Below are 15,187 nucleotides of genomic sequence, written 5' to 3' on the forward strand. Positions count from 1 at the left end.
GAGGCGGAGGGACGCGGGGCGACGGCGCAATTACCGGAGGGAAGCGGAGGGGCCCTCCCCAAAATGTCACCGCCGGATTGGGGGGAAGAAAGCTGCTTTTCTTCTTATGTAGTCGATCTCTTAAACACAGCCAGAAAACAACATTAAAGGCATTTCTAGATTTCGTTTCGGTTTTGGTTTTTTTTTTGTTTTTTTTTTTATTCCCATGCTCTTAATTTTGGAAAAAAAAAATCACAAAACATAACTTATAAAACAATATATATACTGCATCCTTATCCACAACAGCATAATTGAAACATCCAGCGTAACGTTTACCACAGGTGTGAAATACACTGGGAAAGAAGTACCGTGTGCATTTTATATTATGTTTCTTTGTCATCTACAGGTAATAAGTATCGACAAAAATAAGCAACAAATATGCCTGCAATTAAACTTCATATGCGTTTTGTATGCGTATTAATAAAGATCATATTTATAATTTCCATGTTTTTTTTTTTTTTTTGCCAACAAGCACTTGTTAAAGTATCTACATTTACATAATAACACCTTAAGATAATAACACCTTAAGATTTTTTTTTTTTTTGGTTCCTTGTTTTTCCTTCACAGTTAGAAAAGCAAGGAACGCTTTCAGCTTTGCTAAGCAACCTTTCTGGACGCCGAGGCTCGCTGTTTCTCTAGCAGAGATGCAGTATCTGGATTCACTTCATAACAGACCGTTTTTCGTCTCTTTTTTCTAGACTCTCTAAAAGGGGTTTGTTTTTTGTTTTGTTTTGGCTTTTTTTTTTTTTTAAGATAAAAAACCCCCCTACATTTAAATAAAGATGAATGATAATTTCATTATCAAGATAAGACTTTGGATGGGGAGAATGCTGAACAGTTTTCGCATCGCTGGAGGGTTTCTGTGCTCTCTCACAACCGGGGATACTGCAGTCTTTTGGAAAGGATGAAGAGGTAGGAACCTTGAGCTGCTTAGTATCAGGAATGACTGGACTATAGCTTCCAACTAAAGAAAAAACATCAAGAATCATGCATTTTAAAAACAGTTTATTCAACGGCCAAGGACAATGATCCGGCACAATGCAACGGTAGATATAAATATAACCTTATATAAGTGGTTGACCCTTGTCATTATTATTTTTAATAGTTTCATACCTAATATTTTAACCATTTTTCCCGCAGAATCTGCTCTGCGAATTATATTTTTTTCTCCCCCCACCCTTTTTTTTTTTTTTTCCGAGTGTGATTCTGTTTCTCAGTGGTAAACATTAACCAAACTCTTCCCGTGCGACAAGCGGCCAAGAACCGTCCCACCAGCTCTTACCACCGAGGCGTCTCCCTCCCTCGCCGCCCCCCCCGCGGGGAAGCGGCCGCCTTACCAACTCCTGTGCAAGTTCAAGTAAACACATACAACCCGCATAATCCAGAGAAAAATTGCAACTCATCCATGTACCAGATTTCGGTGTCTCTTGCAAAAGTTTTCTGGTCCGTTTACGGTTTTTGATTGTTTTTGTTTTTGTTTTTTAAAGCGCTGTTTTGTTGGTTGCATCGTTGGTTTGCATTAATTTTTTTTTTTCGAGACAGTCGAAGTCCGTGGAGCTTTTGGGGCTTTTTTTGGTGGTGTTTTGTTTTGTTTTGTTTTTTTCCTCTCTCACTTGCTCGGGTTTTGCTTTTAATCATCATCGGGGTTTATTTCTTTTTTTTTCTTTTCCGTTAAACGTCGCCTTGCTTCTGCTTTGCTTTGTCGGCGGTGTTTGTCGGAGGTGGTTTGTGTCAAGTCCGTCAACTGTTGTACTGACAGGCGTTTAGACTAGAGCCGGGGCTTTGCAAACTGCTGTAGCCGAAACTGGAGTGCTGCTTTGATTTCAGTCTGAGACTGGCTAAGCTGGAGTTGCAAGTGTCCCGGTAGACGCTGTAGGGCGAGCCCGGTGGCCCGTAGGGACAGGCCGGCGAGGACATGGCCGAGTTCAGCGAGGAGCCGCTGATGTTGTTGATGTTGTTGAGGCCGGAGTTGCCCATCCCCGGCACGGCCGAGTGGCCCATACTGGAGGGCATGTTCATGGAGGAGATGCTGCTGGGCGCTGAGAACATGGACTGCGAGGAGAGAGGGCTCATGGAGTTGAAAAAGGTGAAACTCTTGGTGGAAAGCGGCGCCGGGGTGAGGCTTTTGGTGGCCCAATTGTTGTAGGGGTAGCCGGCGTACATGTCGTCGTAGGGCTGCATCAGCCCGCTGAACTGCGGCACGTAGCCGTTCTTGCACAGGTCCATCTGCTGGTTCCGCTCCCGCTTTCTCCACTTGGCTCGGCGGTTCTTGAACCAGACCTGCGGGGGGGGGGGGGCACGGGAGGGACCGACACGGCACGGTGAGTGCGGGACCACCGCCGCCCCCTTCCCCGCAGATGCGCGCAGGCAGCCCGCAGCCAAGCGCGGCATCCCCGCCCCGGCATGCGGGGGGAGGTGGGGGCCGCCAAACGACCCCCACCTCTGTGGGCTGCGGGAACGGCTCCGCGACCCCTCACCGCCTCCCCCCCGCAGCCCCCTGCCCCCGCCGGACGGGGGTGCCTCTCCGCGGGGTTCCTCTGCGCGCATCCCTCTCTATTCAGCGGGATGTGCCAGCCGGGATGCGCGCAGCCGCCGCTCCGCGAAGGATGCCTGCGCGGGTGCCCGCGTCCCCCCGGTCCCCCCGCCGCCTCTTTCCCCGCAGCAAGGCACGGGGTGAAGGCACGACCCGCTCTGATTAGGGCCGGCTCGCCCCGGCTCCGCCGCGTTTCCGAACGCTAATGCTGTGTAATAAAAGTCCCCTGTTACAGATCATAAAAATGGGGATTGGATTAGTATGTTTAGGTTTTAAAAAAAAAAAATCAGTCCCCGCATCGCCCTTGGATGGGCGCAGCCTCTGCCTTTATATCTAATGAGAATTTACAGCCCTGACTAGGGAACAGGGAAGCGGGGGCCGCTCCTGGTGTTTGATGCAAAAACCTGATCCAGGCTCTCTCTCTTTTTTTTTTTTTTAAGCCTTCGGAAAGCGTTTGAGCCCCCCGTGATGGAAGCCGGGCAGCCCCAAAATTCTTTTTCCAGGTTAAAAACCAGCATCGTCCTGCCTGCCGGCTGCGCCCGGCCTGTGAGCCCTTCCTGCTGCATCGCCCCCCACCCGCCCCCCGGCTTTCTCCGACCGAGCCGTCGCCTCCGGGCTCCCTGCGGGCACCGGGGCCCCGGCCGGGGCTGCGCGGCTCCGTGCGCCCGGCCCCGCGGAGGCTGCGCTCCCTCCGCACGCCCGCCAGAGCCGGGGCAGGGGGGAGGAACTCTTCGGGCCTCCCCTCCCGGCGCAGGAATGGCGCAACTATTATTAAACACCGGTCTCAAGGATGGAAACTTCGGGAGGGGAATGGATGGCGGAGTCTATTTTAAAAAATAACAATAATAAAAAGAATCCCGTATAAATAGGAAACGAAAGCCAACATGTTCAAAACCTGTAATATACTCCTCGGAAGGTGCTTCCAGACAGGAATTTCCTGAAAATGAGGGTAATAGTTTTAATTATGGCTCCTAGACATTTTAAAGGAAGGCCCTCATAGCAAATTAAGGTTAGATTTGCAATCTGCAATCTCAGAACATCAACCCAAAACATCTCCACACAGAGGGAGAACGAAATTATGTTAATGGCAACTCATATATTAGTTTTATTTGCTTCCTGAAATATTCCAGCAATATTAATGCAGTTTAGTCTCCGCTCCGGCTTTGTTTTGTTTTAAACTCAATTAAGGCAATGCTTTCAGATGCATTTCCCCCGTTGCAGATGGGTGTTTACTCTTGAAAGGTTTAAAGCAGAATCTCTGTAATCCGATTTGGTCACTCGGGATTTAATTGCCAAGAAGGGAAAAAAAAAAAAAAAAAAAAGTGGCTTTTCGGGACGGCGGGGCTGCCCTCCGCCGTTCCCGTTTTCTCCCGGGTTTCTCCCCTCCCCGGCAGCGGGCTCAGCCCACGGCCCCGGGGGGCGGCGGGTTCGGCTGGGGTGTGCGACCACGGCCGAAACCGCGCGGGGAAATGTCCCGGGCGGAAAGGCAAAGGGGAGGTGGAGAAACCGTGACAGCCCAGGCACGGCGGGCAGAAAGTCTACGGATCAATACAGCCCGAGCCGCTCCGGTCTGGTCGTTCATTTCACTCAGAAATCTCTCTAAGGAACTGCCGAGGCTATATATATATGTGTATATATATATGTATGGTAGCATCGGCTCCGAGGCGTGTAAAGAGCAGGCGCCTTCGCCGTACAAGTGTGTGTCTACAGCGCTTATTGACTTTGCAGTGCAACCGCTCCCCAGCCCTTGTCCTTCACTTTGCCCATCCGCGGCCTCCGCAAACAGCCGCTCCGCCCGCCCGCGGCCGCGGAAGATGCGCGGCCGGGCGGGGGCTGGCATCGATAGCCTGCACGGGGGGGGGATCGCCGCGGGCCCGGGGGGGGCCTGAGCCGCAATCCCGCTGCCGCAATGGCATCAAGCAGCGGTTTGTTGGGAGATGATCGCGATTGCTGGGATTATCGGGAATAACCAGAGCAAAGGGAAGGGCCGCTGGAGCTGCCCAGTTGCTACGGGGTTGCTCTAGCTCCGCGCCGGGTTTAGGCCAACCCGGGGAAGTGGGTCTTCCCCCCACAACAGGGCTCTTCCTAAGCCCCTGCCTCCCCGCTGCCCCCTGCGCTGCTTGCCCCCCAGCCCGCTCCGGCCGGCATCTCTCCGCTCCTGAATTTCTGAATTTCTCCTCTCCGGCCCGCATCGCAGTTTTAGTAATTAAAATCAAGCCCCCAGCAGCCGGGCGCTGCTCGCAAACCGATGGCTCCCAAAAGGGCCAGTTTCCCCGAGACCCCCCCCCTTCCTGCAGCGGGGTCCGGAGCAGAGCCCTGCATCCCCCCGGGGCCGGCCGCCCCTCTTACCCGGACTCGGGGCTCGGTGAGGTTGGTCCAGACGGCGATCTCCTCCCGCATGCTCATGTCGGGGTAGCGGTTCCGCTGGAAAGTGGCCTCCAGCTCCTGCAGCTGCTGGCTGGTGAAGTGGGTCCGCTGCCGCCGCTGCTTCTTCTTCTTCGCCGGGTCGTCGGCGGCCCCGTCCTCGTTTTTCTGCTCGCCGCTGCGCTCCTTTTCTGCGGTGGGGTGTCGGGGTAGGTTTTTTTTGTTTGTTTGGTGTTGTTTTGTTTTGGTTTGGTTTTTTTGCAAACAGAAATACAGGCACACAAAGGCAGCCACGCCGCCCCCGCACCCAACCCTACCCGCCTCGCTGGAGGGACGCGTGGAGGCACCCACGCAGGTCCTGCCGGGCCCTACACCCGCCGAGAGCCCCGTAGCCAAACCCGGCCTTTCCCGGGGCGGTTGGGGAAGGAGCACGGAACCCTGCCCGGGCCCAGGGCACCCGGGGAGGCAGCGGGACCCCCAGGGCGGCCCGAACTGGAGCGGGCCCGAGGGGTGAGAGCAATCGTGGGGGAGCGGGTTCCTCGCAGCATCGGCCGCTCGGCCTTTCCGCGACACCTTTTCACTCCCTTCAACCTAAGGCGCGATCTTTGCTCCATTGTCTTTGTTGTGCTCGGCCGCGACAGGAAACTTTGGAAGGGCAGGGGTGTAAAACCCAGCAGCAATTAATTGCAAAAGGCACCCTCTCTCTTTGCCTCTACACTCCCCCACTTTTTTTTTTTTTCCTTTTGCCGCTTTTAGGATTGTAGTGTTTATTTTAACCCGAGGCTGAGCGAAGCCCTCTGCAAAAATCATATCGAAAGAAGCAAAGGGGAAAAAAAAAAAAAGCCAGGAGCGTTTTTGCGGTCGGCATTTGCGCGGACTGGAAGCAGGAATCCAGCCCCGGCCCCGCCGCAACGGGAGGACAAACCCCCGCTCCCTTTTCGTAACGGCCTTTCTGGCTCTCCCAGCCCCGGTTTCGACGGATTTGGCCCGACTGAAGCTCTCGGAAAGGGACTGAAAGGCCTGAACGAAATGCGCTCCCGGCCTGGGCCCCGGCGGGAGCGGGGAAAGGTGCGGCCGGGCGGCGGGCGCGGGAGGCTGCAGGGCCGGGGGCCGCGGCCATCCCCCCGGCCTCTGTCCTGCTGCTGCCTAAAGGAAACTCCGCGGGGAGTTTTCCCTTTAGAGTTTTTTTTTCCCCCCCTTTTAGAGGGTTTTATCCCGCCGGCGGCGGGGCCGGGGGCATTTCTACAGCCCCGACCTCTGCGAGGTAAGCGGGAGTCTAAAAATAATCGCGGGCTGCATCCAAAGCCCGGGAGGACTCGTCCTTGCAAAGTCACCCCTGAATCGCTCCTCGCCTGGGCACTCTCCGTAGCAAAAGGGGGGGGCAAGCGAGCTCCAACAGCTCAATGGAAGCCCCAAAGAGGCCGATGGCAGCCCGGCTGGCCTCTCTCTGCTGGAGGTGGTCTGCAGAGCAAACAAGGCCTCCGCAGCGCAGACCCTATCGCCACGGGTCCCCCGGCCCCCCCGGCCTCTGCGGCCGCTGGACCGGCCAAACCGCAGGGCCCGGCGGCGGCGAGGAAACAGAAACCAAAATCACCCCCGCAAAGGCAAATCCTCTCGCTTTCGGCTGGGAAAAGCCCGGAGAAACCGGGCCGAGAGGGAGCCGGGGAGCCATAGGAGAGCGGCTGCGGCCGCGGTGGGATCCGTCTCGGCGGCCCCTCACCCCGCTCCGGGTTTAGCCCCGCCAGGATTTCATTAAAAATCCGGCCTCCGCGCCGGGCTGTGGTACAATTTCAAATCATAAGGCACATTAGCTTTAATCGGCTTTTTTACCTTTTTTTTTCCCATTAAAAAAAAAAAAAAGTGAAAGGTATTTTGCAGCTTCTCGGAGAAGAAAAGCAGGCAGGTCCTCCTCCAGCACCGAGGGGTCACACAGAGGGGTAGGGCAAAATGGAGCAAATCTCCCTCTCTAATCTCAAATAATCCCCTCTAATCTCGGAGTCCCTTCCAGACGACGGTCCCTAACTTTGTTTGCGAATCAGGCTAGGAGGCACAACCCAAACCCTGTTTATCACCGGGTGCCACTTCGGGACCGACTCATGCCGCAGCCACTCTGTAGGTTATAGGACTTGCTAAAACTCCGAAGAGCCACAACAGCTATTAAAAAATTACAATTAAATAAGAGATAAACTCCCCTTCAGGGGGTCTCAGAGGAGAATGGGTATCACGCTCCTTCCTGCAGCTTTTGTTTCCTTCTCCTAGCTCCCCTTGTCATTCTAGAAATGTTGCTACTTTAATTAAATACAAACTGGGAAACCACAGCTTTCCCTGCAGCCCTTGCACATGGTGGTCAGGGCGCGGGGACCCTTTCCAGCGGGGAAAGCGCGCAGCCTCCGCGCAAAACCTCTCCGCGGCAGCGTACATTCCCTCCGCGGCGGCCCGCGCTGCCAGCGCTCGGCCCCACGCCGCCTCTCCTGCTCTGCGGGACTTTTCTTTCTTTTCTTTTTTTTTTTTCCTCCCTCCCTCCTTTGAAAGAGAGATCTTTTTCCATGTCTGCACCACCCCAGCTGGAAAATAAACCCGGGCAAAAGCTGACATTATTTCAGAAACATCCGGCAAAACCGCACTCCCCAAGAGCCCCCCTTCCCTTCGACCCCATCAATTAATAACTATGTTTTTTATAAAAAAGAGCAGCTCCTGGGATGGGGCAGAGGAGCCGTGCGTGTCCTCCCGGGGGGCTGTCAGCGCCGGGCACGGCGGGGGCGGCAGGTCCGGGCGGGCCCCTGCCCCCCGCTCCTGTTCCAGGGGTTCGCTCGGGATGGAGCCGCCGGGCTCACCGGCAGCTCTTGCCCCCCGCCCCCTCCCCGTGCCCCCCACCATCGCCTCTGCTTGTGCGGGGGGTGCGGGCAAAGCACCACCGACCGCCCCGCGAAGGGAAGGCGCGGGGGGGAGGGGGAGGCGGCGCGGGGGGGAGCGGGCCGGGGCCGCGGGGGGGGGGTTACCTGGCACCTCCGTGTCGGAGGATTCACTGGCTGAGTTCTCGATCGGGTCTCTGGGTTCCGAGGATCTTTGCAAATGGAAGCTGGAAGCCATGTCATGGGAGGGTTGGGGTCTCAAGCTCTCGGGCAGTCTCTCCAAATTCATTCCACCTTTAAAGGAATCCATGGCAGGGGCGCCGGGCTGCCTGGGGGAGTTTGCAGGTGTTTATTCCACACAGAAAGGAACAAGGAGCTTTTTTTTTTTTTAAGGAAAAAAGAAAAACAACAAAAACAAAAGCAAATCCACTTATTACTAACAGTATTATTTTAAGGGTGTCGGAAGAAGAGATCTGGGCAGTGCCTCGAAGCCGGTTGTCTCTGCTCGGGGAGAGGCACGGCAGTCCGGCCGCATAGGCAGGGAAGTGGTAAAGATCCCTTATAGAGAAACGCGAGTTGCGAGTTGGACAGTTTAAAGCTAAAGAGATTAAAGTGACCTGCCCTAGAACAAATGCCTGTAGTTAAACGGGGCTCCTCCCCCTGAAGGTTAAAACCTCCCCGTCTCGCTAATGCATCACTCCATCTAGCGCTCGCCCAGCCCGGCCGCGCAGGCGGACCTGCCTCCGCGCTCCCCGCCGACGTGCGCGCCTTGCGCGGCCGCGGCCAGGCCCGCGGCCCCCCGACGGGCCCCTGCCCGGCCCCCGCCGCCCGGCTGCGTCTCCTCCGAGGGTCCCCCCCCCTCCTCCTTGCCCTCCCCCGCAGCCTCCCCCAAACTCGGGAGGTATTAAAAATATTTCAGAAACGAATGGAAAGGTGGAAAATCACTCCCAGCCGCGTGGGGGGCGCCTCGGGACCCCCTGCCCGCCCCCAGCACCCCGCCATCCCGCCCTCCTCCGCAGCGTCCTGCCAGCCGGCAGCGCGCAGGTTGCGGCAGCGCGCAGGTTGCGCCCCCGCGCAGCACGGTATTTCCGCGGGTATCCCCGTAACCAGCCCGGCTGGGCCTCTCAGCCCGCGGAACTTCCGCCCCCAGGCCCTGCAGTGGACGCGCACCATGCGCACCCCTCAGTATCCCTGCGCGGGGCTGAGCGGCCCGTCCCGGCGCGAAACGACCCCACCGCGAGTGTCAGTCCCGCGGGGAACACGTTCCTCCGAGCTGGAGGGGATTTCTTTTGGGGACGACGGCCTCCTGGGGGTTGTCTCTCAAGTGTTTTTTTTACTTTTTAAACATTTTTTCTGGTTTATAATAAAGCGGCTCGGACCCTGCCCGGCGGCCGGGGGACCACAGCCTGGGGAACAGCGGCAGCGCCGACGCTCCCATCACATCATCTTTCAGCACACGATTAATAATAAATAATTTTCCTCCCGCAGCCGAACTCGCGGTGACCCTCCGGAGCGGTATCTGCGGCTCTGCCAGCCCGGGGGCCGGGGCAGTCGGCGGGGAGAGGGCGGGAGACCCCCCCCCTCTCCTGCAGCGGGCACCGGTGCGCCCTGTCCCGGTGGGCGGGTGGAGCGGGGCCGGTCCCCGGTGATGCCCGCGGAGGCCGGGACACGGCCTTGAACTCTCCCGGGTAACACCTCGGTGTTTAGGGAGGTGGAAAACCCCACAGGAAGCCCTCAGCCTCGGGGGGCAGGTGGGAACCGGGGGTACCGGCGGGGCAGGCGGCCGGGTGCTCGCTGCACCGGGGAACGGAGCGAGGGGAAGGGGGAGAAGGACGCTGGCTGTAACTCTGCCTGGGGAAAGGACCTTCCCTCCTCTTTATTTTCTCGGCTCACTTTAACTGATCCATCCTGACACTCTATTTTGCTTTCAAATCAAGTAAAGATGTGGGAGAGAACTTTTGAACTGGTTTATGGAAAAGTGGAGGGAAGCAATGTTCCAGCCGCGCAAGTTTTTTTCCTACACCGCCGGGGTGACACAGCCGGGCCCGCCCCGCGCCCCCCGGCAGCGCCCGGCAGGACCCGGCTCCCCCCCGCCCATGGGCCCGGGGACGCCAGGCGGGGGGAGCCCAAAGTTCCCAGCCCCCAATCCCTGCACCTCTGATCTCCAGCGACTTTTGCAGTTTAGGGGATGTACAGGTGGGTGGTGTCAGGGTCAGGTCTCCCTAGTTCGCTTTTTCTTTTTTTCTTTTTTTTTTTTTTTTTTTGAGTGGCATATTGATGTCCGTCTGTCTGTCCGCTGCTCCCAGCTGAACTTCGCTCAAGACTCTGCAAGCGACGGGGAATTTCGGGCACTCGAGGTGAACCAGGCAATCTCGGGGCTGCTAAAGATGGACGTGGTTTAAAATGCAAATATTTACCAGGGCCAGGGCCTCCGGGCTCCGAGGGGCTCAGCTGATGCAGGAGCCCGCAGCACGGGAAGGATGGGGACCTCCTCCCGGGGGAGAAGCGAGAGGCGGGGATGGCCTTTTTCCCGAGGAGGAGGAAGGTGACCGGGTTGCAAACGTGCACCGTGCCTGAGACCCTTCACAGTCCCTTTTTTTTTCTTTATTTCCGTGGGCCGGGAGCGGCGGCAGCCCCGGGGCAGGTCTCCGGGGGCTCCCCCGCTCTCAGCGGGAGCGGGCTGGAGCCAGGCGGGCCGTGCTGGAGGGAGGCTGCCAACAGCCCGGCTGCTCCGCTCCGGCTATTTTAAACCTCCTGCTCACAGCAGCCTCAAAACCGGAGGCGGGATTTTTTTTTTCTTTTTCTTGTATATTTTTTTTAAATGCGCCTAATTTACAGTTTTTGTTCTGCTCTATAAAATCTATTTTTTAAAAAAATTCGTTCTAGGCTCAATTTTCTCGGCCGGGCGCGGGGAAAGGCTCAGCCCCGGGCACCGGCGTGATTCCGCCGAGACGGCGGCCGCGATAACGCCGGGTCCGCTGCCTCCCAGGGCGACGGCCCCCCCGGCTCCTTCTGGGGGGTCCCCGGGGCAGACACCCCCCGATATCGGCGTTAAACAGAGAATAACGGGCCAGCCCTGCCGCTCCCGGCCCTTGGGAGGCGGAGCAGCGCCCGGCTCCCCTCTGACCTCCCCACGCGTGTCCGCGCCCGGGCCGTGGCGCGGGTCAGGCATTTACCGCGCACCTGCGCACGGGTCGGCAGTCTCAGGCGGGCGGATATATATACGTCTTGTGTATGTCTCGTATATGTGTTACGTGGATGTAAGGGCATCCTGTCGCTCCGCGCTTTGGGGAGCGGGCGCACTCCTGTCGCACAGAGCCAAATCCGCCCGGTTCTTCCCGTTGCTGGTCGCGACAACACGTGTCACAACAACAGAGCGCACCCGCAGGGCGAACGCCCGCAGATTTGCGCTTTCTCCTCTCTCCTCCCCGCCGGGCCCGCTCCGTTTCGGGATGCTGGGGACACCTCTCCTCCTGCAACCCCTCTCCAGCAGACGCTACGTCACGGGTCCACTCGTGTGACGTCATGCCTTGCTTCCCTGACGTCACACCTCGCCTTTCAGCCAGGCCAGGACCCAGGGCAAGCCTTGATGCCCCGTTCAGAGCCGGCTGCTCTTCCCGCGACGTGAAGGCGGGACGGCGGCCCCACGGATCGGGCAGGACTGTGGCCCCGGACTCGGGCTCTCCCTTTCCCTCGCCACCTCCCCGGGCTCTCTGGGGGCCGGAGGGAGCTGCGGAGAGGGAGGAGAGGCCGCAGCAGACGAGAGCAGCCCGGCCGCGGGGGCCCCAGACAGCCGCCAGACCCCGCCAGGACGCCCCGGGGGAGCCGCGACCTGCGTGGGCGTGGGAAGGGCCGGGGAGAGGCGGAGGGAGGGGTCGGGCCGGGGGCCGAGCGGGGACCACGGAGCCCCGGCCGAGACGCGGCCGGTGTGCGCGGATCGCGGGAGGGATTTGCGTGGGAAACCTCTGCGCAGCGCCGCGTGGGGCTGGCCAGAGAGCACCGCTGCTCCGCGCCCGCGCAGCCACCGCACCCCGAGGCTCCCCTCGGCTGGGGGCTGCATCAGGGATTTGTAAAACGCTGGAAGCCCGCAAATAAACCGCTCCGCTTCCTCCTCCTATAAATAACCCAAGAACGAGGGATGGCGCTTATAAATAAATCAGCCCTGGCCACGCCGGTGACAACCCCGTGAAGAAGAGGACGAGATGTGTCTGAACGAGAGCAGGACTCCCACTGACCCCGAGGGGCGGACGGGCCGCGCGGGGGATGGGGCCGTGTCGTCCCCCGGGTGCCGGGGAGAGGGTCTCTGCTTTCGGAGAGGGGCTCTCATCCCCACGGGCTGTGGCAGTTGTAGCCAACGCAAAACCACCTGGGCCGTGTATCAGGCGGCGAAGTTCAGTCTCTGCCAGCTTTTCCCCTTCAGATTTATTAGCGTTGTATAGACTCAGATTCACTCTATAAATTATTGGGAATTGTTACAAAAATGAAAGCATCTCCTCCCAAGCGTACCTCTGCCCGAGAGGAGAGGGAAGCCCTCTGAAAAATAGAGCCGCAGTGAGGCAAGAGGGGAGGGAGAGGCTCCCCAACTCAACCAAACCCAAACCAACCAAACCCAACCCAACCAAACCCAGTGCAACCAAACCCAAGCCCAGCCAACCCAACCCCACTCAACCAAGAAAAACCAAACCAAACCAAACCAAGCCAAACGAAACCGCAACCAACGCAACCAAAACAAGCCAAGCCAAACCCAAACAAAGCAATCCTAGCCAAACCAAGCCCAAGCCAAGCCAAGCCAAGCTAAGCCAGCCAACCTCCACTTGGTGCCCCCTTTGCGCAGCCCAGCAGCCGGGAGCTGTTGCAGGAAAACAACTTTTAATAACAAAACCATCCTAAAAGTCCTCAGCGGGTGGCGAAGGACCATCACTGGGGCGGTGAGAGCAGCTGGAAGGGCGCAGCTCCCCCGTGCCCAGCGCCGGCAGCGCAGCGCTGGCGCACAGGGGCATTTTTAAAGCTTCCCTCTATGAAAATGTCCCCCGCACGGGTGGATGAGTGGTTTTCGGCCTCCAGCCCTCGCTCCCGGCCTTTGCTGGTGCGTGGCTCTAACCCACGGATGGGAACAAGCAGAGGCCGGGGATGCGCGCAGGCGTGTGCGCAGGACAGCGCGGTGCCCCGCGGAGCACGGACCGCACTGGGACGGCGATGTTTGTTGTTGCAGTGTACCGGGGGGTGGTGTCCGTTGGGGCAGTGTCCCGGGGGTGTCCTGCCCCAAAACAGCATCACCCCAAACGCCGCCTTACGCGCAAGGTGGAGATCCGCGTGTACGCCCCCGCGCAAGGCAACGCTCAGCACTCCCCGCCGCGAACTGTAGCCCCGGCCCGGATCCGTCCCGAAGGGAAAGGGAGCAACGGTGACCATGAAATGAGCCCCGGCATCCCCCGATCTCCCGCCGCAGTCGGAGCCGGGTCCCCCCCCCGGAGCGGGCAGCGGGAAGTAGAGAGGGGGAAGAAACCCAGCCCAGAGAGCATGTTAAATCGCTCAGGAGAGGAAGGTGGAAAATTACGCTGGCTCCCAGCCGGCCTGTCCTCCTCTGCGCAGCCAGGAGAGCAATTTTCCTAAGAAGTTGAGCAAAACGAAATCAGCCCGTTTTGGATCCGCAGCCTTCGTCCCTCTGCGTGCCGGCCAAGCCTTCGCCTTCCGCGGTCGCGCAGGGCCCCTCCGCGCAGCGCTGCGCCGGGGATGCTCGGCGGGCGGGTTTCCAGCGGCCGCCCCCGGCTCCTCCGGCCTCCCGCAGCCTCCCAAACCCATCCCGCTTCCCTCGGTCCGGCGGACCCTGCCCCGGCTCGCCCCGCCATTGAAATCCAATGGGGGAAACGGAATTTTCCCCGGGCGTTTGGTCCGTGACACCTCCCGGGGCACCTGGGGCACCCGGGGCTGCGGCTCGGCCCGGCCCCCCCCCGCCATCCCCATCCCGCCCCGGGGCTGCCCCGGGCGGTGGCGACCAGCGGCAGCGCTTGCAAAAACTCGGGATGAAAAAGTTGAAGGCTTAATGTTTTCTGACAGATACAAATGATACCCCAAGGCTTTCTTGAAATGCAGCGACTGACGGCTGGAGAAACGGTTTTCCTATTCAGGTTTCTGCAGCTGGAAGCAGACGGGGGGGCCCTTCGGCCCTCCTCCCCCTACCCTCACCCCGAAAATAAACCCATCTCCTGGGTGTCCGCCGCTGACCTGGGACAACTCTTTTCTCCCCACATGCCTGGCGGTACAGTCCCACCCTGGCCCAGAGCTGCTTCCCTCCGCATCCTTCAGGCACTGAACTCTGCTCTAAGAAAATTATTAATTTGCCATTAGCAGCGGCTTGGGTTTTTCTCTGGCCGTTCACAGCCTGATGTGAGCGCCCTGCAATGACACCGCCGGAGGATGGACAGCTCAGGAATAGGGGGGTTGTTTCCCTAGGTGAGGGGAAGAGAGGGGAAAAGTACAATATAGTCCCACAATTCCCTCTCTGAGCAGAGAGAACATGCTTTTCTTATTAATTGATGGAGGAAGGGGCACCGGAGTTTGCTAGGCAGCCTGCTCATGTTACTCTGTGCATCTTTAGATCCCGAAATGTGTCTCTTTTGTGGACTAAAAATGATGCCTCTGAAGCAGGATAATCAAAGGCCCGGGCACTCCGTTGGCATTTGCTGAAGACCCTTCTTCAGCAGAAAAAAAGAGGCTGCGTTTGGAACCACCGATATTATGTTTCCATGTGGGTTTCCCCCACCTTGTTTCGGGCGAGCAACCTCTTAATTGCTCCAGCATTTGGATGGGGGAAACACATTTCCCTTAAACAGGACATTTCCTGAAAGGCTGAAATATTCTAATAACGCGCTGGGCTCTTTAGTGTTCTCAGAACAGCAGCGAATCTCTGCAGAGCCGCACGTTTCCTGCTTTAAAATGCAAAATCAGAGAAACAATTAACCTTTGTGTCCATTCAGCTCCTTCCCTTCTACACTATTTTATTTCCTTTTTCCCCCTTTTTTCCTTTTATTTTTTTCTTATAAATTTTCCTCTTCTTCCCCCCCCCCCCCTTTTTTTTTTTTATTCCCCCCGAAAGGCTGATTTCGCCCCGCTGCTCCCGGCGCGGCTTTGCTGCAGCCCCCGCTCGGCTCCGCTGCCCGGGGAGCAAACACCGCCGAGATAAAGGCACGGGACACTTTTCTTTCCAGTTTCATTGTGGGAACGGCCGTATCTTAACGGGCACATCTCGGGGAGAGATAGGAACGTACTGCCTTCCAGAGGGCTGTGCTAATCAGCACGCCGGGTTAGATATAAAAGTTCAGGGCAAATAAAACGAATTAGTTTTATTAGCACGTTTAGGAGGCGGTCTAACGAAGGAATTCGGCTTTACTAGAGAATG

General features: G+C 57.9%; 1 protein-coding gene across 1 annotated transcript; it reads right to left on the reverse strand.

Moving 5' to 3' along the window:
* Positions 1 to 1,642: 1,642 nt before the first annotated feature.
* PITX1 (paired like homeodomain 1) lies at positions 1,643 to 8,167 on the reverse strand. The gene is made up of 3 exons (XM_075164616.1): positions 7,936 to 8,167; positions 4,922 to 5,127; positions 1,643 to 2,319 (listed from the first exon to the last, which is right to left on the reverse strand). Exons 1-3 carry the CDS (start codon positions 8,096 to 8,098, stop codon positions 1,780 to 1,782), a joined length of 909 nt encoding a protein of 302 aa, XP_075020717.1. The 5' UTR covers positions 8,099 to 8,167; the 3' UTR covers positions 1,643 to 1,779.
* Positions 8,168 to 15,187: the final 7,020 nt, after the last annotated feature.

This window comes from Calonectris borealis, chromosome 15 (genome assembly GCF_964195595.1).
Source record: "Calonectris borealis chromosome 15, bCalBor7.hap1.2, whole genome shotgun sequence".
NCBI classification, from domain to species: Eukaryota; Metazoa; Chordata; class Aves; order Procellariiformes; family Procellariidae; genus Calonectris; species Calonectris borealis.

Excerpts from the sequence above, each read along its gene's own strand:
- PITX1 (XM_075164616.1), bottom strand. The coding sequence starts at position 8,098 with ATGGATTCCTTTAAAGGTGGAATGAATTTGGAGAGACTGCCCGAGAGC. Across the intron at positions 5,128-7,935 it reads CTCCGACACGGAGGTGCCAG|AAAAGGAGCGCAGCGGCGAG; the intron begins GTAACCCCCCCC and ends ACCCCACCGCAG. Across the intron at positions 2,320-4,921 it reads TCACCGAGCCCCGAGTCCGG|GTCTGGTTCAAGAACCGCCG; the intron begins GTAAGAGGGGCG and ends CCCCCCCCGCAG.